The sequence below is a fragment of the Heloderma suspectum genome, chromosome 2 (genome assembly GCF_057233095.1).
Source record: "Heloderma suspectum isolate Gila_16-S chromosome 2, 16-S_ref, whole genome shotgun sequence".
NCBI lineage: Eukaryota > Metazoa > Chordata > Lepidosauria > Squamata > Helodermatidae > Heloderma > Heloderma suspectum.
The window spans coordinates 190,515,869-190,540,944 of NC_139459.1; the positions used below are offsets into that span (position 1 = coordinate 190,515,869).

At 44.6% G+C, this 25,076-nt stretch overlaps 1 protein-coding gene across 1 annotated transcript; it reads right to left on the bottom strand.

Annotated features, from left to right (window-relative positions):
• Positions 1-8,836: 8,836 nt before the first annotated feature.
• Positions 8,837-24,899, bottom strand: LOC146353631 (keratin, type II cytoskeletal 71-like). The gene is made up of 10 exons (XM_084829762.1): positions 24,405-24,899; positions 20,680-20,891; positions 19,157-19,217; positions 17,896-17,991; positions 15,654-15,818; positions 13,407-13,532; positions 11,143-11,363; positions 10,387-10,415; positions 9,814-9,870; positions 8,837-9,732 (listed from the first exon to the last, which is right to left on the bottom strand). The coding sequence occupies exons 1-10, from the start codon at positions 24,897-24,899 to the stop codon at positions 8,837-8,839; spliced, it is 2,358 nt and encodes a 785-aa protein (XP_084685888.1).
• Between the last annotated feature and the right edge of the window lie 177 nt (positions 24,900-25,076).

Sequence of the window (25,076 nt, forward strand, 5' to 3'; positions counted from 1 at the left end):
TGTGCTGCAGCTCATTCTCATTCCTGCAACGCTTCATGGCTGCCTGTGGCACAGAACAATCCCCAAAATCTGCTTTTAGGCATGGGAGTGACTTGTGGGTGTATTCCAAACAGGATCGTTCAGTTAAGAAAACATGAACATGTAATCAGTGGGACAGCCCTCAGATACTTTGGTTAAGGCAGAAGTACCAATTTGGGTGGGGTCTTTGCCCTGCAGCAAACTACATGTGATGGTTATCCTGGCCCAGAAGATAATGTCATCAGTAGTCAGGAAGGAGCCACCTGGAAATCAGGACCACCATCCATTGGGTGGCCAAAAAAATTGCTAAACAAACATCTAGTCAGTAAATTACAAGGAAGAAGATAGTAGAAACACATTTAATTAAGTTGCATGTGTTTGGATATGGGTGTGTTTGTGAAAGAGGGCAAGAAAGCAATATCTACAGAGGAAATTAGCAGAGGAGTTCACTCTGAGCAGTGCAATCCTATGCATGTTTACCCTGACATACATGTGTCCCATGTGGCTTGCTGCCTGGAATACACCCTCTGCCCACCTCCTTCTGCCGCCATTTCTCTAGATCCAAGGCTCTGAATGCCGCATTTCAGATTTATAACTCAAACTGTGGACATGAAAATCGAACGCCTTACACTGCACTTGATTGAGTTCAGTGAGGTTTACTCTCAGGTGAGTGGGTAAAGGTAGGGAGGTGCAAATCTGCAAAACCCACTCTCGCCAAACTTCTCCAAATTCCATCTTGAAGCTCGTTCCAACTCAAATCCATATTAAATTGCAAGCTTTTTTTTCTTTTTGAATGAAAATCTGTATGTATTTTTCTAAATGTATGTATCAATTGTGCACATCTTTGAAATGTACGCATTCCTCTTCCATTGATTAAAGCATATTTGTGCACATTTTTCCAATATGCACTTGCTGTCAAACACATTTTTTTTGGACCACAAATCACATTGCAAGCTCAGAACTGAATAGGCTTCGACCACAGATCGCATCCAAGTCTGTGTCCAATCTTGAAGGTACGATACGAATTGGATAAATCCTGATCAAAAATGAACTAAAACAATTTTCTCAAGCATCCCTAGGTATAGGATTGCAGACATAAGTTGTAACTACGCATGTCTACTTAGAAGTAAGTCACACTGAGTTCAATGGGACTTACTCCCAGGTAAAGATGCAGAAGATTGCAGCCTTGGGGTGCAACCTTTTGCATGCTTAGACAGAAAAAAGTCCTACAACTCCCAGCAATCCCCAGCCAGCTTGGCTGGCTGGCTGGGGGATGCTGGGAGTTGTAGGATTTTTTTCTATCTTAACATGCATAGGATTGCGCCTTTAGAGTTGCTGGCATTTTTAAAAATTTTATTTATGCAGGAGTCAAATATGAAATCCCAGCTGTTAAATATTGTTAAATATGAAGTACCACTGCATGTCAGCTTTAAAAAATTGTCAAATGCTAAATACCATTGCATGTCAACAAGTGCTATCAAAGATCATATATTGAAAAAGAATCTCAAAGTTAAATATCAGATGTTAATAAAATCCCACATCATCAGATATGAAATACAGATAGTAAATATTTGACAAATATTCCAATTTCCAGGGAATATGTCATGGATATTTGGTATTAAAAATCAAGTGATCATTTTGGGGTCATCATTCATTTCAGCTCCAGTGTTAATCAAAATTAGATTAAGGACACATATTGAATAAAGAGAACTACCCTGTTTAGGAGCAAAAATAGTGTTTCAGTTGCAGTCTCTATCAATCTTCTTATCATGCTACAGGATGTGCTCTCAAACTTTAGAAAGCCTCTCCCAAATTCCAGCCATCTACGGACTCATCCAGTCTATTTGTTACATCCCCTCTTTTTTAGCCATCAGCATTTCTCATTCTTGGCTTTCCAGTTAAGCGTATGATTCCTGCTTCCCAAACTAACAAATGTTTCTAGATTCCTATCTGGGCCTTTGGGGCAACTGTGAGAAGGTTGACTCATGGGACAACCACTCACTGTTTTAAACAGATTCACTTAGATTAAAACCCATGCGGAACAAAGCACATGGCTGCCCCTGGCCATAGCAATCCTTTGTTACTAGGGATACAGGAGAAATGTGTTTGGTCCACATTTTTATATGTACGTACCCAATTCCAGTTCATGTATATATTCTGAACATATACACAAACCAGAACACACCTGTGCACTGAAATAAGTACTTTCCATAAATTTGCGATGCAGTTCGCAAATCACAAAATGTACACAGAAATGCATATATTAGGCATAAGTATGCACAAAAACTCTTAACGTTAGGGAAATATTGTTTGCCAAAAGTATGCACATTAGAAAAAGTGTGTAGAAAAATGGAAATATTTGGAGAAATGTACACGAGAATGCGTACAAATTTTCATGCAGACTTTTTTTTTTGGCTGAATTCACAAACTGATGTGGAAACAGGACAAAATGAACTTATGGTCAGAACAAGGAGAAATTAAGCAAAACTGGACACGCAGACACACCCATCCCTAGTTACTTCATACCTAAGATGTGTCCCCACAACATGGATTGCAGAAAATAGTGTCTAAGGGGCATCTTAACCACTAAGCCACCGCGGTCCCCGTCTAAGGGGCCACCTCATAACAAAATCAGCTTCTGTACATAGTGTGTTTTTCGGTGCCAACATCTATTTGGAATGGCTGTGCTCCGTCAGCTCTGGATGAGTACTAATAATACACAGCAATTCTAAACACAGATTGAGGGCATTTGTCTCTCCCATGAGAAACCACAGCTGACTGCTTACCTCTAGTCCTTTCAGAGGTAACTAGCATGTTACCGCAGACAGCTTATTCTCACAAACGCCGATCATGGGAATTGTCTACTCAATTGAGCATAGGTAGGAAGAGAGGGGCATACACAGTAGACTACAGCTCACATAAGAAGCTTTTTAGATGGGTAATCCTACTGCAGTCTTGTCTGCACACAGAATCTCCAGTACCAGAGGCAGTGAGCCTATGTACACCAGTTGCTGGGGAACATGGGTGGGAGGGTGCTTTTGCGCTCATGTCCTGCTTGTGGGTTCCTGGACGACAGCTGGTTGGTCACTGTGTGAACAGAATGCTGGGCTAAGTGGACCTTGGTCTGATCCAGTAGGGCTCGTCTTACATTCTTGTGTTCTTATGATCTTAGTACATGCTTTTTTAAAAATTGCAGCTTGATCCTTCCCCCTTCCCCCTTTCTTAAACAAATGATCAACAAGAATGTCTTTTTATGCATCCTCATGTGTCATGTGTAGACTGGACATTAATGTAGTCAATTTCAAATAGTTACACAAACAGATAGGTGGATCTGGTTTCCTTTCACAATTGGGACATCTCCTCTCTCACAATCAGAACAGTAATCATGGCTTGTCACTTGAAGCTGAAAAATATTGGTTTGGGTAAACCACCCTTCACCACTAGAGTGCCTCAAGATGCTCACCTGCCTATCCCACATTTCATACTCATCCCCTACTCAGCCTTCCCCAACCTGCTGTCCTCCAGGTGTTTTGGACTTTAACCCCCATCAGTCCCAGCCAGTATTGCCAATGGTCAGGAGTTCTGGGAGTTGAATCCCTAAACATCTGGAGGGCTTCATATTGGGGAAACCACTGTGTCTGCGTGTTTTGACTAAAACTAAGAATGCCAGGCCCTAAAACTACTAGCACACCATCTCAGCCCACCCTGTCAGTGGAAAGAGGGTGGAGAGAAAAGACAACCACACAACCCCTTGCACACAGTGAATCAGGAAAGGGAGCAAAAAATTCCCTGTTGGCTACTAAATGGTAATCAGATAGTCCCAGAATGCTTTGCCTTGCCTGGAAGCTAAAAGGAGAGGCATGAATTCCTAAATCCATGCTTCAATATGCCTTCCCCTAGGCTTGATGCCTGAGCCAACATAGCATGGCTCCACTCTGCAGTGTTATGCTGCATTCCTCCAGGGAGGCAGGTCAAAGCTGCCCTACAAGCATTTTGTGGAGGGAAATCACTTTGCCCCCAATCTAACCAGAGTCAGATTTATGCTAATTATGGGTAGGGCAATGCCCCCTTGCCTGTCCACCTATCTCTGCCCCACCCCATTTAGTTTTTACTATTGTGGAGATAATGCATCCGTGGTGTAAGGGACGCAGGGGTTCCAGAGGCTCCGTTCCTTGGTCTTTAACTTCACACCTCTGTTTTCCCATTCTGTGCAATGGGTTCCTGCTGTGGAGCAGACCCCTTGATTCCACCTATTGTAACTGCTTGGCTCCAGCTACTAGCAGTTACTGTGCCCTCTGCCCCACCAGTGCCAAAAACACCAGCCACCACTGAATTGAACTATACATGCAGAGTCCTATTAGAGAAGTGGAACACAGGAAGCTGCCTTACCCAGAGTCAGACCGTGGATCCATCTAGCCCAGCACTGTCGATAATGACTGGCAGCAACAGCTCCCACAGAGTTTCAGGCAGGATTCTTTCCTAGCCCTACCTGGAGATGCCGGGGATAGAACCTGGGAGGCTGGGACCTTCTGCATGCAGGGCAGATGCTCTACCACTGAGCTACAGTCCCTCCCCAGGGACTATCAGATGTTTGACAGGGAGGGGACCAAATCCAGCTCCTCTTGCTCCCGTTCCTGATCGTTGATGTTCTAACTTGGCTCTGGATGTGCAGCTCTTGCAGCAGGCTATGGGATGTCCCCACTCAGGCAGCACCCTTTTGCTTAAGATGTTCTTTATCCAGCTAGCTTAGGATAAGTGAGTGCTTCCATGGCCCATAGCTGGATCAGAGCAATCATGCATCATTATTACCGGATGCTCATTCAACCCATTTAATTTGCAAAGTACTGTAGAACCTTTCAGTTGTACAGAGCTACATTTCCTGGCTGCCTCCCCTAAGTAGTTGTGCTAGGGAATGCCCAATGCTTGTTGTGCAGGCATTGTGATGCGAGTTGTGTCCCTTCCACCCTTCTTGTCTTCAGGCATCAATAAGGAGCGTTACTGTTCAAAGCCCTCAGTGGGCATTCAGCATCCTTAGTTCTCTTGGTCTGCTGCTGCTGCTGTGTACTCGTTAGGCTGTGCCGGGTTTCTAATCAGCACACCATTTTGTCATCGTTACCCATCTTTGGTTCCCATGTGGGGGCAGAAAAGTTGGATGTGGTCACGAAAAACTAAAATGAATTTGAGCCATTTAATACATTTAATAAAGAATTAAATGTCAATACATAAATGAATGGTGCAAGGAAAGGGTTGGTGTCATGGTGCCAGCCTTGTCCAAAATGTGCCATACCCACCCAGTTGCGGCTAGCTGATGGCAGCTGGGAAATGTATGGACCTCCCACCTCCCCTGGTTCTTGCCTACTGTTTAACAGTGGTTGGCTAGGCATTGAGGCACCACCATCTCAACGTCCTTCAGTTTCCCACCTGACTGCAGTCTTTCCATTGTACTCATCAATGCAGTTTGCCTTCAGCGAGGGTAGGCAGGCTACAGGGCACACTTGGGAAACCCCAAGCCAAGGGCAAAGTTAAAGTGCGAAGGGGGAACACCCATGCCATTTGCAGATGCACATTCTTGAATTTCCCTCCCACAATCCAAGGTTTGGGATGGCTGAGGTTTGAGAAGGGGGAATCATGTTCAGACTTCTGTCCCTGACAGCTGCTGCAGAATGCCTTCCCATAGCCCGAGGCTGGTTGAACTGTATAAAGGGGAAACAGACATTCTACACCCTGCCCTTCAGTCCCATGTCTGGCTTTGCTTACTCTCTGCTGGTCTGTATTATTATGAGATAAGTGTCATGGGCCATGGCCTAGGTTTCTGAGTGAGAAAGGAAAAAATATATCCCTAAGTTAAATAAATAAAATAAAGATGAAAATATGAAGGCCACAGTACAAGACACCTCTTCTAGAAACATTTGGTTGGATCCAGACTTAGACATGGCTAAACCCATTGAAAACAATGGGACTTACATTAGTCATGACTTACTTGCCCCATTTATTTCAATGGGTCTACTCTAAGTAGGACTAATACTGGATCCAACTAGGGATGGGTGAATGTGCAACGTTCAAGCTCATCGACATTTTCCAGATTCCTCCTCAAAGCTTGGTTTGCCTTGGATCTCTCTTTCTCTGATCGGGGGGAAAATGCATTTTTAAAGCACACGTCCCAAATGCACATTCCCCCCCACACACTTCAGTAAAGTGCGGAAAATGTGCATTTTTTAACAGGCTTGCAAGTTCAGAAACAGGGGCCTTCTTTGGGTTTATGAACAGGGCTTGTTGTTCACTTTATTTATTATTACATTTGTTTGAATGTTTTGTGAGCAGAAACAAAATTCTTGTACATCCCTGGATCGAACCAGGTGCTTCTAGTGGAGGTGTCTTGTACCTTGAGTATATCGGATTTCAGATTTCTATCTGGTGTGAAAATAGCCTGACCATTCATTTGCCCTGTTTCAAGGGAGAGATTTCGAGATGCTCCATTTTCAGTCTTCTCCAATAAGTGGCATGTCTTATGACCCATACTGAATTTCAGCTTTCTATTTGTTGTGAAAGTTACCTTTACCATTGTGATCCTCCCTCCTTTCATCAGTGAATGTGTGCGTCCCAAGCATCTTTAAATTTCCTAGCTGTCTCTGTCCAACTGAGAGCAGCTGAGCTTTTCAGCAGAGGCCACCGGGTGAATGAAGGAAGCTCCAGCTAAGCGTAGCCTATGTTTCTTTCAGTTATTTTATTTCACATTATTAAAATATCATTGGTGATCATTTCATTATGCATGGATTTTATTGCAGAGAACAGGAGAAACACACATGGATTTTTGGCAACAAGCAAAGCCTAATGTAACGCTGTAACAACTTTATGCACTGACATGAGAAATACCCAGCGACCACAAATACGTAGGCAAAAGATCTGGGAACGCTAATCTCATGGAAAAGTACAGAGAGCTTGTATAATCTCCAAGACATTGTCAATGATGGCAACACAACAACAACAAAAATATGGCTTGTTTGCAAAGGGCTTCTTGCTCTTAACGCAGTGACCTCCACTTATATGGGATGTGCCCACTGTGGAAAGCAACTTCGAGGGAGGAAAGCCATCACTCTCTGTGAATGACAGTGACTATTGCTTAGGGATGGTGGAGAATTCCACCACGGATCTCAGATCCGCCACACCCGAAATCCATGGTGGAATGAAGGCCCCCCCCCCCGCCCCACCACCCCGCGAAAGGCGCGCAAAATGGAGCACCTACCTGGTGCCGTTTGCACTGCTTTGCGAATGGCAACCGCGTCTGCCATTCGCTTCATGATTTTTCCCGTGATAGGCTACGTAAATACTTACGTAGCCTATCACGGCTAAAGCAGGGACTCCATTTGCGTCACTGCAGAAGCTGTGATAGGCTACATAAATATTTACGTAGCCTATCACAGCAAAAAAGGAAACGCAAATGGCAGCCGCCGTAGCCATTTGCGATCCCTTTTTTTGCCATGATAAGCCTCGTAAATATTTACGTAGCCTATCACGGCGAAAAAAAGGGACGCAAATGGCAGCGGCTACAGCAGCCATCATTTGCATCGCTGTGCAGCCCAGCAGTGGCCGGATGTCGCTGCAGGTGGCCCCGGACGGTGGCTCTGCAGATTCACCTCAGAGCGGATCCAGCCAGCAAGGATTTCGGGGGGAGAGACAGAGCGTCTCTCCCCCACCGCGGATGTCACGAATCGAAACTAGTAAGTCATTTTGTACATCCATACTATTGCTGATATATAGCTAGGGGCTCTAAATACCTCTGTGGTCACTAGGGATGCTGGAGAATTCCTCCTTGGACTCAAATGAGGCCGGATTCCAATTCCAAAGAATCTGACCTCCGGAGTCTGCAGTGAATCAGCTGCACAGAGCTCAGGGTCTGGAAGAGTTCCCACAGGGTGGCTCTCTGGTTCCCTATATGATGTGATATGCTAATGGCGGCTGCCATTAGCTTATCACAGGAAAGTTACAGCTGTTAATGGCATATTGTACGCCATTTGTGGCCATAAAGCACTTCCTTTGCCCTAAATGCAGCCATAAGCTGCAATTTAGGTCTAAGTTGGTGCTTTACAGCCACAAATGGCATACAATATGCAATTTATGGCTGTATTTTTCCTGCAATAGGCTAATGGCAGCTGCCATTAGTGTATCACATCTTACAGTGAACCTGACAGCTGCTCCGCCAACTCCAGAGGATGTAGCTGGGCTCCGGAGGATTCTGCAGGGCCCTGAGCAGCCCAAATTGCCCCTCCATGGACACCCTGCCAACCAGACAGGGGGTTCATACATCCCTAGTGGTCACCATCATGGCATGTGGTTTAGAATCAATCAACTTAGCTAGGATAGAATGTGGCAGCAAAGTGGCTGATTGGCAGTAGATTGGAGATGACGTCACCTGTCGCAAAGGAATTCAGACTCCTCTAACTTCACAGTAAATTGCTCGTGAAGACAGCCCACTGGCAACACACCAGTTCTAATTTTCAAATTCTTTTAAAGGAACAGTCCTCATGATGATGGGAGAAAGTTTCTGTGTAAGGTTCAGCTGGCAGATACCTTTAGTATGGGTTAGGATTGGGGGGGTATTATTGTCTTTAGTTGTCAGGAGGCAGGGCTTCTTTCCTGGAATGCATTGAAAATAAAGAATGGCCCAAGAAAAGCATGACAAGATTCCATGACTTAGATCTGTATTCCTGTAGCCTGGGGGGAGCTCGGATCACTCTGATCACAGCAGATTGAGGACTAATTGTTTCATAAAATTGAGAGTTTGTACGAAGACTTTAAAATGTGGTATTTCTGATGGGGCCTACTGTCCAGGGTAGCAGACACCTACAGGAACCCCTACTGGTCCAGAGAAGCAAATGCCTACAGGAGCCCCTACTGGTCCAGGGTAGGACACATCAATAGGGGCACCTACTCCTACACAGGGTACTCCCTCAAAGCCTATACTACCCATAGCTGGGGCACCTACAGCTGGGATTCCTACAGGTGGAACACCTACAGTCCCAATGTCAACACCTCCTGCAACTCCAGGGTTGCAGCCCACAACTACAGGGCCACCTACAATCCCAGAGCCCAATCCTCCACCCCCAAATGGGATGATACCTGCTGGTCCATAACCCCCAGAGAGGTAGCCTCCATCTGGGCAACTTCCAGTTAAATTCCTAGAGACACGCCTCCTGCCTACATGATTGCCTGATCTGTAAGCACTTCCTGAGCTGAATCCTGCACCTGGACCACCTCCTGATGAGGAGTTATCAATGCCTACACAGTTACTAGGGTTTCCAGCAAAATTTGGCACATTCCTGGAACCACATGCTGTTCCTGGGTAGAATTCTGCATCTGCAGAGGCATGTCCTGTAGCTGCATTGCTGCTGCCTACAGTTCTTGAGTGGTCTTCGACAATTCTGGAGCTGTAGTTCCTGCTGCTACATCTTCTGTGGCCTCCTGCATCATATCCTCCACCATATCTTCCACTGCTTCCTCCATCGTATCCTCCACCGTATCCTCCACCATATCCTCCACCACTTCCTCCACCATATGCTCCACCACTTCCTCCACCGTATCCTCCCCCACTTCCTCCTCCATATCCTCCTCCGATTCCTCCACCTCTTCCTCCACTGTATGCTCCACCTAGAGGCCTATATCCACATGAAGTTGTGAATCCAGTGGACTCCTCTATGCAGGGGTTTTGGACCATATCTGTAAGAAAAAACATATACTGAGAAATTTCAGCTCATGTGCTGGGGACGGACCAGAGCCATATAGAGGCCTGATTCTCACCTATCTTTGCAGCATTGACATTGCTGAGATGCCAGATCTTATGGGGTAAGAACTGCACTGGAAATGCATTGTGAGAGCGAGTGAATATGTGCACACACACTCAGAGAGAGAGAAGAGAGAATGCACATGAAGTGGCTTCCATGTGGGTTGGGTCCATTCTAACCAGCTCAGTACAATGACCTGAAGATAAATATTTATGCCAACACAGCTCAAATCATCCTATACACAGCCCCATTTTCCTGCCCCAATGGTGGCATAACCATTCATTAACCATCCATCTCTGAAGCAACCATGCAACCAAGGTAATGTGTGAATTGATCCTAACTTTCCTTTCTCGTCTTCCCATAGTGTGCTAACAAAATTGTGGCTTCATGCTTCAAACTGCACACACATGCACGCACGCACGCACGCACGCACACCACTCCAGTCCCTTTCCCAACATGAAGTGCCCCCATCACAAATAAAGCAGAATGCAGACAAGCCCAAAGGTGAGCAGATGAAGCCCCCTTAAAAGGGGACAGCAATATGAAGAGGGTGACCCTAACCCAGCATAACCTCATTATCCTTACTCACCTACAGTCACAACATTCCCTGTGCATATCCTATTGGGAAAAGGAGAGGCATTATTGTCATTAGGTTATCCTTATTATGGACTTGAGACAGCATCCACCAGGCATTTCTCCTGCACACACCTATTTCTAACAAACTGGAGCTGCATGAGGGTTTATTCCCACAACTTGCACAATCACTACTCATTTCAGTGGGGTGCACACGACGGATGTTCCTACAGGGCTCTGATCCTTATTTATAAGCAACAACAACAACAGGTTTTTGCTTCTTCTTTTTTGGCAAAATCATAAATCTACAATCTTGAACCTGATAACTAAAAAATAATACTTCCCGTTAGTTATTTAGACCAGGGGTAGGCAACCTTTGGGGCCCTGTGGGCACATTTGGCAGTTTGAGTGTGCAAACCTCAAATGCTGCATGGTTGAGATGATGCTGCTGGCTAGGATTTGGCCTGAAGCAAAATGCAAATTGAGTCCATCTCAGGTAAAACATCTGGGGAATTTACATCTGGGAAAGCGAAAAGGATTTCAGTAGTATTGACAAAATGTCTCAAGGGAATTTCTACACATCTTGAGAACTGCTAGTGAGTTTAGCCTAAAGCAAACCTGTGATTAGGATGAAATCTGAGCCCAAATTGGGGCTCCTGCCCAGCTGAAATGTTGGCATGAATTTCAAAGGGGGCTAAAACAGTCTGAATGTGACTGTGAATTCTCACATGGTAGAGTTGTACGCATCTTTAGTATTATGTCTCATAGTCACCTGCTCTCCTCTCCCTCCAGCAGTGTCTTATATGTCGCAATCTCAATGTCAAGAGCCAGCTTGGTATTCAGAAGCTCTTGGTAATCCCTCAGCAGGCCTGCCAGTTCATCCTTGCCCTTCTGCAGAGCAGTCTGCAGCTCAATATGCTTATCCCGGGCATCTTTGAGTGCACAATCTCCATGCTGCTCAACATCACAAATGGATGTTTCCAAAACACCAACCTGTCCACACAAACACACACAAAACTGAACTGATTAAAGGGAAAATGACACTGGTGCACTCTCAACAAGGCAGTGGGATTTTGCAATGGCACAAATAAAAAGGGGCTAAAACAGTCTGAATGTGACTGTGAATTCTCACATGGCAGAGTTGTATGCATCTTTAGTATTATGTCAAAGAGGAATAACAAAGAGGAATTAAAAAAAAGACCTTCTAAGGTTATGTGCTTGAGGAGATGGACCAATAACCTCACTTTAATGAACAGGGGGGAATCAATGAAGACTGAGAAGGACCGATCAGGATTTTGGATTTTGACAGTATGAGAAGACATCCAAGATGAAATGATGGTTGAGCTAAGCAAACAGTTAATATTAGCTAAGGAAGCTATGAAGAGGAAATAATAACTGATGATAAATGAAATAATAATGGTTGCAGATGGGGAAAGTAAATAGAGGAGAGGAAGAGAAAGGATTTAGAACAAAGTCTTGGAGAACCCCAACAGATAGAAGGAGGAAGTGAGGAAATACAGCCATTAAGGGTGCAATCCTATGCATATTTAGACCAAAAAAAAAGGCCTACAATTCCCAGTTGTAGGGCATGCTGGGAGTTGTAGGATCTTTTTCCATCTAACCATGCATACGATTTCCCCCTAGTTGCAATTGGAGGGAAAGGATGAAAACCATAGAAGAGTTGCCCACTAAATCTAGATAGTTCAAAGAGGCCAGAAGAACAGAGTGTCCAACTGAGTGGAGTGGAAAGCCAAAGAAAGATCCAGAAGAACTGAGCTTCCTGCCACACCGTAATCCATGTATTATTCACTCTTTTTCTCTGTATCTCTGGCTGCTGCTTCTTTCTCTTCCAGAAATAGTCGCATCATGCACACAGATGTCCACAGATTGAGAATAAGGGAACAGGGTTAGGATGACTGCATGGAGAAACAGCCATTTTAATTCTGCAGAAATAGGAGCAGCAACACTAATATCTAAGGCCCTGGGGACTCGGAGGAGGCAGTTAACATCATCATAATCCATCCCCTCACTCATTGCTTCAGTCACCCAGGCTGCAGGGATGAGCTAGGAGCTGCAGACTACCTGGCTTCCCAAGAGGAGCTACTCCAGTCCTATTGCTTGTGTGTGTGTTCCGGGGCGGGGGCACTTATGCATTGCTGAAAAAGAGGAAAAGAGGGGACAGATTTACATAAAATGTTGCCATGTTAGTTTATATGTCTATATGAGACTTTAGAAAAAAGGCTATAATTTAAATAAAAATACACTACAGTTCACCTTAGCTGGGAAAAATGTGATCAAGTGATGTGTGTACCTGCTCAGTCTGCTATCCAGAGGCAAGTGATGGGCAACTTCAGCATCCTTGATCCTCCTTTCTAGAGCTCTTTACCTTTGGGCTGGACAACCCATCAAATAGAGGACTGTCCTCTGTAAAATAGGATGCATGGCTACCCTAGTAGCCATGGGGACTTTTCCAGAGGGTCCCTACAGAACCTTTAAAGTGCACCAGTTGTAGCATGGAAATCTCTCTGGTCCTCACTGTTGTTGTTGTTGTTGTTGTTGTTGTTGTTGTTTTAATTTGGAAAGCAAAAATAAATTTTATGTTTCTTGTGTGTTAATTTTATTTTATTGTCAGTTCTCTTGGAGGCCTGTTGTCTGGCAGAAAGGAAGGATAGAGTTGTCTGGAAGAAATGCAGAATATAAATATTTTAAATATAGTTATGCCTGAAGCAATGGCATCAGCAGGTGTCAGGAAATAAAATCACAGAAGTTCAGATTTGGCTATGATGTCACTGGGCACAACTGAGAACAAAGAGAAGCAAAGCGGTTTGAACAAAGAAGCAAACATTTTCTCCAAGTGTGCTGAAAAGCTCTAGAAGGGGAAGTGTTCTTCAATGCTGAAGAAAAAGTTTGTAAGAACTGAAGTAGTTTTGGGTCAGACCAAAATTCTGTGACTAGATATAGTATTATTGACACAGAGTCTGTTGGAACCATCAGGTACCAAATACGAAATGAAACATACCCAAGAGTCTCTCCTACCTGCTTTTTAATAGTCTCATATTCAGACTGGATCTTATGAACCATCCGGGTCAGTTCTGCAATTTCATGCTGATTGATCTTCAGATCATTTGAGTATTTCCCTCTTTGCTCCTGAAGCTCTTGGAACTAATATCCAGAAATAATAAAGACGTTAACAAAGTTGTTGCCAGTGGTTACCAAGTGAAAATTCCTCCTTCGATGAAGCCTCTGAAGAATTTTGAAGCAAGCAACAATAAGCCCAGCCAAAGTTCTTTTGTGCATACCAAAGATGTCACCAGCTTTTGCCTAAAACAGGAGAGGGGAACCAGTTTCAGGTTGCCCCCCACTGGTCCCTCTGTGGACAGGATAACATCAGTGGGCAGTTCACCCAGCCAGCTGACATCAGTGGGCATGGCCACACCCACTGACACCATTGCCCCTACCCCTGCCCGTTTTGCCTTTCTCCGTGCTGAGAGAGGTGTGGAGAAAGAGACTTTGCTGGTGCTGGGAGGAGGAGGAGCTGGCTGAGTCCCTGGCTTCTCATGGCACATGTCATTCCCATAGGGGAATTGTGCGCCACACAAATGGACTTAGCCAATGCTGTGAAGTGTGGCTGTTCCTCCCACTGTTACCTCCTCTCAGACTGGAGATAACAGTGAGGATTACTCCAGGTGGGATTCCTTCAGGGGGCCAAGCCCCGCCCCTCTTTGGAACCAAGGAGGTTCCACAGACCATATGGGGAACCTCTGTGAGCTGGATAAGGCCCAGGGACTGGAGATCCAACTGTAAAACCATGTGGAGGTTTCTCCTTTGACAAATCATCTTAAGGCGTAATCCTATGCATGTAGGCAGAAAAAAGTCCTACAACCCCCAGCATTCTCCAGCCATGTAGGACCTTTTTCTGTCTAAACATGCATAGGATTGCACCCTTAATGAATTTTGAGGAAAGCCAAACTAATTTCTTAAAAAGACTAGTGAAACTTCTCAGGGTTTAGGGTTCCCATATCAGAATGAGTGGATTTCCCTATTCCATCCCTTCATTGTTCCATTGATTCACTCTGCCTTGCTTCACACAACTCCTGAATTTGAGGATGCATTTCTAAAATTAATTTCAGAACAGGAGAATACTGGAACTTTCAGTTCTTCCTTCAGTTCATTTGTATCTTTCACCCCCTCAACATTGCCAATGTGGTTTTTTTTTGTTGCAGTGTTTTATCAATAGGGATGGACAATTTTGTCAATTTTGCTTCTCCCAGTTTCTTATTTTTGCAATCTTTAGTTTAAGTCCAGTCTTAAGTTCAGCTCATTCCAAACTTAGAATTTTTTTTAAAGTCAGCATGAACATTCCTAAGCATTTGTGTGCATATTTCTCCTAATGCATGCATTTTTGTACACGTTGAATGTGCTGTATTTTACCATTGTGCATGTGCGTTCATGCACATTGTCAAAACACACACACACACACACACACAATCTTTTGAAATAACTGCATAGTTGATCACATCAAGATGGTGTGCATGTTTCTTTTATTGCAGGAGAAACAGGAGAGATGAATGAAGTGAAGGCATTGAAAACTGGGGTACTTCACAGAGTTCAGGAAAAAAAAACCCTGGAACAATGGAACTTTCCTAATGCATTGGCTCCACTTCAGAAACAAGGCCTACGTTTATTTGGAAAACCAAAACCTGGACAGATTTGGAAGAGGGGCAGGGCTGGCCCAAGATAATTTTCTGCCTGAGGCAGAGCAAATGGCACCCACCCCTCCAAGTCAAGTTGTACAGTACCCACGGCTGGTCCGGCACCTTAGACAGAAAATTCCACAAGTGACCTTTCTGGCAGTAAATAATGATAATGATATTAATACAATGATAACAACAATTTGCTGCCCTTTCATGACACTCAAAATCAACTGCCTGTGGTGGCCGCCTTACTCAGCCTAATGGCCCAGAAGAGGGGAATTTTGGAAGCATCCCTAGTGTCACGTTTGTGCAGTTTGCCAATTTTCATGGCTGAGTATGTGTTAGCTGCTACCTGCACTCCCAGTGTCCAAGCTGAAAATAGGGGAAGCACTCCTGGAAATGGCAGGCACCATTTTCTCCAGGGTGTCCCTATGCAGCTAACACCAGGCATTCTGATGAGCAATTTGCACTAAAGTGGCATATGCTAAATTCAACAAGATGTGAAGTAGATCAGAGGAATGGGATGGACACAGCAAGTAAGAACTTCCAGTCCTCCAAATAGGTTCAGTGCAATGGTGTCATGACTTACTCTGTTCTCATAGAAAGCATTAGCTTCTTCTTTGCTCCTGTGGGCAATGCTCTGATACCAAGATTCAACATTTTTGATGATGCAGTCGATGTCCAAGTTTCGGCTGTTGTCCATTTCTAAAAGGATGTTAGTGTCGCCGACATGGAAGTCTAGCTGTGCCAATTCCTGCAAGTCAAAGAAAGTCCGTGTGGGAGTCAGGCATCAAAGAGTCTCATGGTTCCGTGGTTACTTTTTCTTTTCTTTTTTTAGAAAAAGGACTGCCCTCTGACCTGGAAGCTCTCGCTAAATGAACAGAAGCTGCTGGCTGCAATGACATGCCAGTCAATAGGAAAAGGACTCTGCATGTGTACTCAAAGACTGAAAATATATACTTTAAAGCCGCTTGCCCCACAGCATGCAGTTTTCCAAAGGCAGTTCTCCCAAAACTGCAAAGACAGTGAAACAATATGGCCACAGACTCCGATGTGCTGATATTGTGAAGCATCTTCTTTATCTTTTAATAAGCACTCCTCCTTTCCTTTTCAGAACACTGTAATTACAACTGACTCCGTTCCCACTGTAAACCAGGGTGCTCTTTATCTGCACCTCCAGCCTTTGAAGAGCAACCATTCTGGAAGTCCTCACCACTCAGCTGGCACTGTGGGATACCAATTCTGTGGGCTCAACCCACACAACCAGTCCCTGCCCACACAGTTGCGTTTGGCAGAGCTGGCCACAAATGGCCTTGAAATTCTCTCCTCTATTTGTATACAGAGAAACAGGGGTGGGGAGATGCACACCATGTCACTGAATTTCTTTGGGGAAAGGAGAAATTTTCCAAAAGTTTCTCATGGGTGGGGCTCACCATTAGCTGTGGCTGTAGCACCACTTCCTTCCTTTTTCCTAGGTGTTTTTTTTTTGGAGGGGTAGCAGCAAATGTGTTGGCCACCGGGCCACAATTTTGCTTCCTCCACAGTACCCTGGGTCTAGTGTCCTTCCAGGGCATGGGGGGGGGGGTTGATGGAGAGGCCAGAAAAATAGTGGAGGGGATTTGGAGCAAATTCTTCAAGGTGTCTTTTTTTCTGTGGAGCTGAGGAAAAGAAAACCCCCAGACATTTTCTCAGGAAAACGTATTTTGTGAAATTTTGGCTGCGGAGGATCAAGTCATAGAAGAGCAGCTCTGAGGCAGCTGAAGTCACATCTAAAGGGTATCTATATTCCTCCTATTATACTAAGTACAAGCAGTCACTAGGGGAGTTTATGCTTTGCATATTTATTGTTTGTCCCTCCTGGGATTTTCAAAGTTCAGGCTGGAACATGGTAGTTGTCCGTACGTAGGGATCTCAGAGAAATCCGCAATGGATTCAAATGGGTTCAGATTTCTATGAATCTGACCTGCAGATTCCACAGTGGACTGGCTTTCCCCAAGTCATGTGGATTCCATTGATTTTCAGGCCGGTTTTTCACTTTGGGGGGTGGGATTTGGACTAATTTGCATTAGCACACTAATGCGCACTTGTGAAAATGCACTGCTCCACATTAGGTAATTAGTGTGCATTAGCACTAATGCAAATTAGCACAAGGAGAATGGTTTTTTAAAAAAATTGCCAATCAGCAGATGATGGAATGAAAGACGTCTGACAATCCATGGAACACAGATAGGATGAATTTAACAAAATCCGTACATCCCTATCTGCACATAGCAATGACTTCTGGGATAACTATTATTCACCATTTCCACTGAGCACTCCCTTTCCACAGTGCACAGTGGAACACAGAAGAGGTTGTATTTGATACTAATTCTTTGTTTCTGTTTAGAATTCTTTGTTTCTCTGAAAACCTCAGGCTTTTCCACATGTCTGATGATGTCTCTAGTGTGGTTGAGATATTTTGGGGATATTTTTGTTTAGCACAGAGAGCTAGGTTGGACTCAATCCTATTTACATTCTTCTGAGCCCATCATTCTCCATATCTAAGATTATGAGATTATGAGAGCCAGTGTGGTGTAGTGGCAAGAGTGTTGGACTAGGAGCTGGGAGATCCGGGTTCTAGTCCCCACTCGGCCATGGAAGCTCACTGGGTGACTTTGGGCCAGTCACAGACGCTCAGCCCAACCCATCTCACAGGGTTGTTGTTGTGAGGATGAAATGGAGAGGAGGAGGATAATGTAAGCCGCCTTGGGTTCCTTGCAAGAGGAAAAAAGGTGGGGTATAAATGCAATAAATAAATAAATAAATAACTAAAATGTCAGGATCATTCTTACCTCTTCATAGACACATCTGCGGAATTCCAGTTCTTGTCTCAGCAAATACACTTTCCCCTCCAGTTGTTCCTTGCTCAGGGAAATGGAGTCTACATCCTAAAGACGATTGAACACTTAATTAAACATGGACTACTTTCAGTTGCTGAGAGAATAGTGACAAAGCCAGCTGTTGCTTGTAAATGCTCAGAGCAAACGATTAAATGCTCAGAACAGGCACTCATATATGTCCAAGTACAAGTACAAGTCCATGAAGCTAGAAAGTAAACAATGGTACTCTGTTAGGTTCTGCATAACTAAAATATGTGTCAACCGTCAAGAAATGACTATTCTCCTAGGGCTGAAATGAATCCCACCCACAATCGATTCACCATAATTCTTTGCCAATTTTAATGCTGAATATTCTTCTCAGGATGTTTGACTGGTCAACAACCACTTGATGTTGTCTGACTGACAAGAATTGACAGTCTGAAACAGTTGGTAAGCACTGGCAGTCCCCCGCCAAAATTGGCAGTACCTGAGATATAGTGTTGAAAATTTGATCATATTTGACAGTAAGCATGCAGCAAATGTTAACGTCTGACAGTATCTGAGCAGTACGTAAACAGTATCTGACACAGCTGACATGTTATACAATTCAGTAAATTTTATTTTATTTACCTTCATTCGTTTAGTCAATTGAAGCAGACTTCAAATTTCAAGCACAAATTAGGACCCCTAAATTAGCCCAATTTTTAAATCTTGCAGAATTTCAGTTGAGTTTGACCAAGAATGATGCCTTCTAAGAAAGCAGGTTAAAGCATCTCCAGGGATATGGCCTCAGAAAGACTCTAATCAAGACTCAAGGGCCATTGCCTAGCAACATGGGAGAGCCTAGGCCTCCCTCTGTGACTGTGAGGGGCTGGAGAAGTAAAGCTTAGGCCTCTTGAACTCCCATTTCCTGACAGGAGAGGCACCATGTGGCAGGGGCTAAGCCAGTGCCACTTCCCAAGCAACATTGACAATAACTTTGGTCATGTCAAAAGCAATGTGCCTCTCACTTCCTGCTCAGAGGGCTGTCTGTCATGTAGAAAATGGCAAGCTGAAAGTCAAATATGGAAAGGAGGTGGAGAGCCTAGGGTGGAGGCACCCCCCTGAAAATATCAGTTGAGGCTGGGCATGACCCCTGGTCCTCCAGTTGGCCACCGGGAAAAAAAAGAGTATATAAAAATTAGCAGTGGCACTGTGTGCTTCATGTTTAAGGCACAGAATATCTACACCGTACCTTCTTGAGCAGCACAAATTCATTTTCCGCTGACGTACGCCTCTTGAATTCCTCTTCGTATCTGTTGAAACATGGAAGAAGAGCTCTGTGCAACCCCAAAGTAGCTTGCCCTACCTACACCACACACAAGGTGGCCATGTGTCATATTTTACAGAGGGCACTTCTCTATTTGAGGACTGTCCAATCCAAGTCCATTTTGAAGATTAAAAAATCCTAAGAAGGGAGAGCAGGGAAGGGACTTGAAGTTGCCCATCAATGCTTAGCATCTGGACCTCCAAACTGAGCAGGCACACAGCTTACCTGGTCACCTGGTTACAAGATGCCCCATTATGGTGAGATGTATTTTAATATCAGTCATTAATTCCACATTTCCATCTAGACACATAAATTATCTTATGCAAATTTTATGCAAGCCTGTATTTTGGCAATGGATTTCCTCTTTTGGGGTGGTGTGTAGATGGCCACCCTAACTATACATTGTGAAGTATACAATATTACAGGGATAGCTTTACCCTGAAGCCACTTAAACTGAATTATTTAGGGCCTCCCTTTGTTCTGTAGAGAAAAACTTATTCTGAATTTGAACCTCCCCATCCTTGCATGCTAAAATGTGTGTGCATGGGGAAGTGTGTGTGACCCCAGCCAACATCGGATGTATCTAGGGATGTCAAAGACATCTGAAATTGAGTTCAGATTTCTCTGAATCTGATCTGTAGATTCTGCAGTGGGCCAAGTTTTTCTAAGTCGTGTAAATTCTGCAGACTGGTAGACTGTTTTGTTTTTGTTTTTACTTGGGGGGGATATGCAAAATGCACACTTGCACTAATGTGCATGAGCACAAATGCACATTTGCACAAGTGGAATAACATTCTCATACAAACCTTAAAAAAAAAAATCCCGTTCCACCAATGAGCAGAAGTTGGAATGAAAGACACCTGGCAAGCCGTGAAACACAGACTGAACAGTTTTAACCAAATCTGTGCACCATCACCAGAATGGTTTAACCATTTGGGGAACAAGGAGCACCTTGGATAGCTCATTCAGCCTTCTGGCTGATTCTGGCTGACACCAAGAGCGGATTCACAGCTGTACTGACATCACAGCTACCAGCCTCCACTGAGAACAAGTAGTAGCTAATTATGTATCCAGTTGTGTCATTCCATGTGTGGCCAACCCTGCCAGTTCTGGCCCATGCATGGAAGGCCCCGATCTGCAAGCCACCCATAACTCTTGCACATCACAATATCATGCTTCTGGGGCAAGCAGATTGGGGCCGGCAGGGCCTTCCGCATGCAGACCTGAACCAGCAGGGCTGGTTGCGCATGGAAGGACACAACTGGATACTGCCCAAGGTAACTGACATACTACAGGAAACCAATAGTTTTCCATACCTCAGTCTCCTCTTTTTAATTGGGACAATTGCTAGTTTTATTTATTTATTTTTTGAAATGGTGCACAAATGGAGTTACCCAGGCCCTTTTTATTGCAACATGTGCCCATCATCATCATCATCATCAAATTACTTGCTCTTGAATTCCTCCACTACATGCTGAACAGCAGCTTCTTGGCGTTCTAAGTGTTCTCTGTCATTTAATAAACACTCTAATTCCTTCTTCATGTTGCAAATGAAATTCTCATAGTATGGTTCGAGGCTTTTCCTTGCCGGGATGGCATAGTCTTGCAAGAGGTTCCACTTTGTTTCGAGAACCTTGTTCTTCTGCTCTAGGGTTCTGACCTGTTTAGCAAACAAGGATGCAAAAAAATATGTATTTCGTTAGAAAACAAACTCAAGAGCAAATCTGCTTTCAGGACAGACATTTGAGTTGGCTTCATCTCTTCTGCATTTGAGAACTTAAGAAGAGCCCTGCTGGATCAGAACCAAGGCCCATCTAGTCCAGCATTCTGTCAGAGTGACCAACCAGATCTTTATGGGAAGCTCAGAAGCAGGACATGACAGCAAGAGCATCCCCCTGCTTGTTTGCCCCAACAAATAGTTTTCAGATATTTGCTACTCTGATCCTGAACATAACATATAGCCATAATGACTAGTAGCCACTGATAGCCTTATCCTCCATGAATTTGTCCAATCACCCATCTTCTGGTAGCGAGCAAGGTGGGTGAGGATGAGGAACTAGACGCGTGCTTCACTGTACACACTATGTTCAAATGACATATTGATTAAATGATGTATACTGTGGCTAGGGATGGCGAATCCCCCAACATCTGGTCTGCCATGGGGAAATCTGAGCTGTTTGGTACTCACTGGATTTCCCTGGAGCCCTGGCATGTCTTCCGGATTTTATGGGATGTTTTTCCAGCTTTAAAAAAGGCAAGATATTAGGGATGGTGGAGAAATCCGCCACGGACTCCAATGAGGCCGGATTCTTTACAATCTGCCCCCCCCCCCGGAGTCCGTGGCGGAACGGACTACCACCCCTGCCATCCCCCGAAATCCCCTCTACCTGCTGCCGGCTAGTCCGGGTCCGTCCTCTGCTGCCGTCCATCCGCTGCCCCGGAATGTGGAGCAAATGGCGTCCGGCGTAGGGGACATCATTTGCGTCCCTGCTCTTTTCAGTGATAGGCTACGTAAATATTTACATAGCCTATCACGAAAAGAGCAGGGACGCAAATGCCAGACGTCATTTGCGGCTGCAGCCCGGCAGTGGACGGAAGTCTGGCTGCGGGCGGGCCTGGATGGCGGCTCCACAGACTCACTGCGGAATGGAGCCGGCCAGGCAGGATTCCGGGGGGGAGGACAGATTGCCTCCCCCCCCCTGCGGATGCCTGGACTGGAACGGGGTGAGTATTCCATACACCCCTACAAGATATGCTAACTGCAGCTTCAATTAGCATACCTTGGGCAAATTGCAATGGTAATTTCCATATTTTATGGTGTTTGAGACCATAAAGCACTTACTTATACATAAATTGCAGCCATAATGTACTCTCAGCCACAATTTATATATAGATGTTCAGCAGTTCGAGACCCGAGTGCTGCATGAAGGAGTGAGCTCCCATCTTCAGTCCCAGCTCCTGCTAACCTAGCAGTTCAAAAGCAAGAAATTGCTAGTAGATAAATAGGTACCACTTCAGCGGGAAAGGTAACAGCATTCCATGCACTTTGGTGTTCAGTCATGCCGGCCACATGACCATGGAAGTGTCTTCGGACAGCGCTGGCTCTTCGGCTTAGAAACGGGGCTGAGCACCGCACCCTAGAGTCAGACACGACTGGTTGGGGACACCTTTTTTTTTTTTTAAGTGCTTGACAGCTGCAAATGGCATAAAATACGGAAATTACAGGGACAATTTGTCCAAGATACGCTAACTGCAGCCACAGTTAACACATCTTGCCTTTTTTAAAAGCCAGAAAACCACCCTGCACAAAATCCGGAGGCTGCACAGGTAAGGGGAGGCAGTCCACTGCACAGGTCGGATTCTTGGGAATCTGACCTCATTGGAGTCCACAGCAGATTTCGCCAGCATCCCCAGCCATGGTTCCCAGTCTGTGCATTTGCTGCAAAACGTGTGTTCTCCACATGGCAATGTTCACATTTGCATATTTTTTTCTATACAGACATAGAAAAAACATAACATATGAAGCAGCTCTAGTAAACCACAGGCTTACACATCTCTGACAAGGGCTTGGAAATTGATCAAACCAAGCTGTTCTTTTTGTGAACAAGTAGACCCTACATAGTGTTTGGATTCATAAGATGGAATCCAGTTAGTTCTCTCTGCTGATGGAACTGGTTATATCAGAGGAACAGGATGGGAGATGATCCCCCAGTGTACCCTCAAAATCTGTTCTGGGAGGTTGGAGGGCCCCCAGAGCAGATTTTGCAGGGGTTAGGTGTACTGCGGGGGGGGGGGGAGAGAAGGATAAAGCCCCATTGTGTAGGTGGATGTCGGCTCATGCAGCATTAGATTTCACCCAATATATAACAAAATCCAAAGTATGCTAAAGGAACAAATGGTCTGTCCTCTCCTTGTGCTTGTTTGGAAGCCGCATGCTATTTCAGAGCATTCAAACAATTTCATTCATAAAGCACGCAATAGCCTCCCCAAAGTCAAGTGCTTTAAACAGAATTCCCATAGAAATATTGCCTATAAATGTAATGTGAATTAAAATTTAAAGTGGGGAAAGATGGGATCAACTGTATTATAAACAATCATACAAATTCAAAGCCTAAAGGATTTGGATAAGACTTAGGGAACATTCTTGGGGGCAGGTTCCTAAGCAGTTCAAATAACTTACTTTAAAATGTTAATTTGAAAATCAGTTTTAAGGAACTTAAAAAAACCTGAACACTTTGTCAGTAAATTCTAAATAACTGTTAATTATCAATTTTTCAAGTTAGGGAGGGACACACTCCCATGCTCCCTAGGAGGGCATCCCAGGGGTCCTATGATATTGAGGACCTCCCCTTCTGGAGCAGAAGGTTTGCCCACAGAAGCTCTGCCCTGATGGTGGTGGAGTTTTCTACCACTGTAGCTGTCCAATGCTAGCAGCGGGGACAAAAATGGGGTGACTTGGGGGTATGCCAGGGTGATCAAGGATCTGCAAGGTTCTAGGCCACTTCCATTCCCTGACATGCTCCAAATGAAACCAGAAACTATGCCAGTCTGGAAGATGTAGCAAATTCTCTCTCATTGGAGACAATGCAAGAGGGAAAAAGAAAAAACAGTTACCCCACCTTCCAATCTGGACAGCGCAAGCCAGCAAGGTTTAGGAAGTGGCGGTCCCTCTGCCACGGACCCCTCCCTCAGATTTAGGATTGATCTGCCCATCACATTTAAGTTCCAATGAAATCAATTGGACCAGTTAGTTGCAACTTATGGAAATCCCATTGATTTCAATGGGTTTCAAGGGCAACTAGCTTTACATTGGATTAGGGCTAACACTCTGTTTCAAAAACCCTGAAATTCAACTTCATCCAAATCTGGGAGTTTTGTTTTTAAAAAAACTGAATTAGGAGAATACAAATTTAATTTTTAAAATTTTGGTAAGCAAAATTGATTCTGAAGCGAGCTCTTGAGATATTTCCCCTCTCATGTTCATTTCAGTTTCATCATATGTATGTACGTAAGCCATTGTGCCTCAGAAACATTCCATGCAAGTCCCATTGGGTCCATAGCACGGTGATGCAGAGCCATTTTTAAACTAATTTATGCTAAAAGCACTTGACCTATGCCATGGGATGGCCCGTCTTTCCATTTTAAGTTCAGCAGAAAAGGTTTGCTTTCTCACCTTGTCGATGAAGCAAGCAAACTGGTTGTTGAGGTCCTTCATCTCGTCCCTCTCATGATTGCGTATTTCATTTTCCTGTGGGTCAACCCCCACATGTAAAGGCTTCAGGAGCTTCTCATTGATCTGGACCCCATGGATGCCATCCCCCCTGAAGTTTGCGTATCCTCCAAAAGTCCCACAACCTCCAACAGAGTCATAAATTCTAGGGCCGTAGTGACCCACCCTGCCTCCAAAACCCAGACAACCATAGCCTCCTCCACCATAGCCATAGCCACCATAACATCCAGCACCATAGCCTCCATAGGAAATCCTTCTGCTTCCACCCAGGTTGGAAAGACTTTGGCTACTGAAGACCCGGACCCCGTATCCATTTCCGACTGGAGGCCGTACGGAGGCAGCATAGGTTCTGTGCCCACCTAGTCCATATACCGCAGATGCAGAACTGAACCCCCTTCCTCCCATGAAGGTCCTTGCTGCAGACATCTGCTGAGCCATTGTAACAAATTGGGATGGGCCACTTCCAAGGAAGCAGGTGCAGTGGAGAAAAAGCAAAGGGAGAGACAGCAGCCCTCTGGCACAAAACCTCAAAGCTAACTCTTATATACCGTTGAGGAGTTGGCCTTGATTGGTTTAACATTTTAATTTAGGAGCTTTCTCTGGTTAGGGTTGCCT

Excerpts from the sequence above, each read along its gene's own strand:
- LOC146353631 (XM_084829762.1), bottom strand. The coding sequence starts at position 24,899 with ATGGCTCAGCAGATGTCTGCAGCAAGGACCTTCATGGGAGGAAGGGGG. Across the intron at positions 11,364-13,406 it reads ATGAGACTATTAAAAAGCAG|GTTGGTGTTTTGGAAACATC; the intron begins GTAGGAGAGACT and ends TTGTGTGGACAG. Across the intron at positions 9,871-10,386 it reads AGGGAATGTTGTGACTGTAG|TGCAGTTCTTACCCCATAAG; the intron begins GTGAGTAAGGAT and ends ATGCATTTCCAG.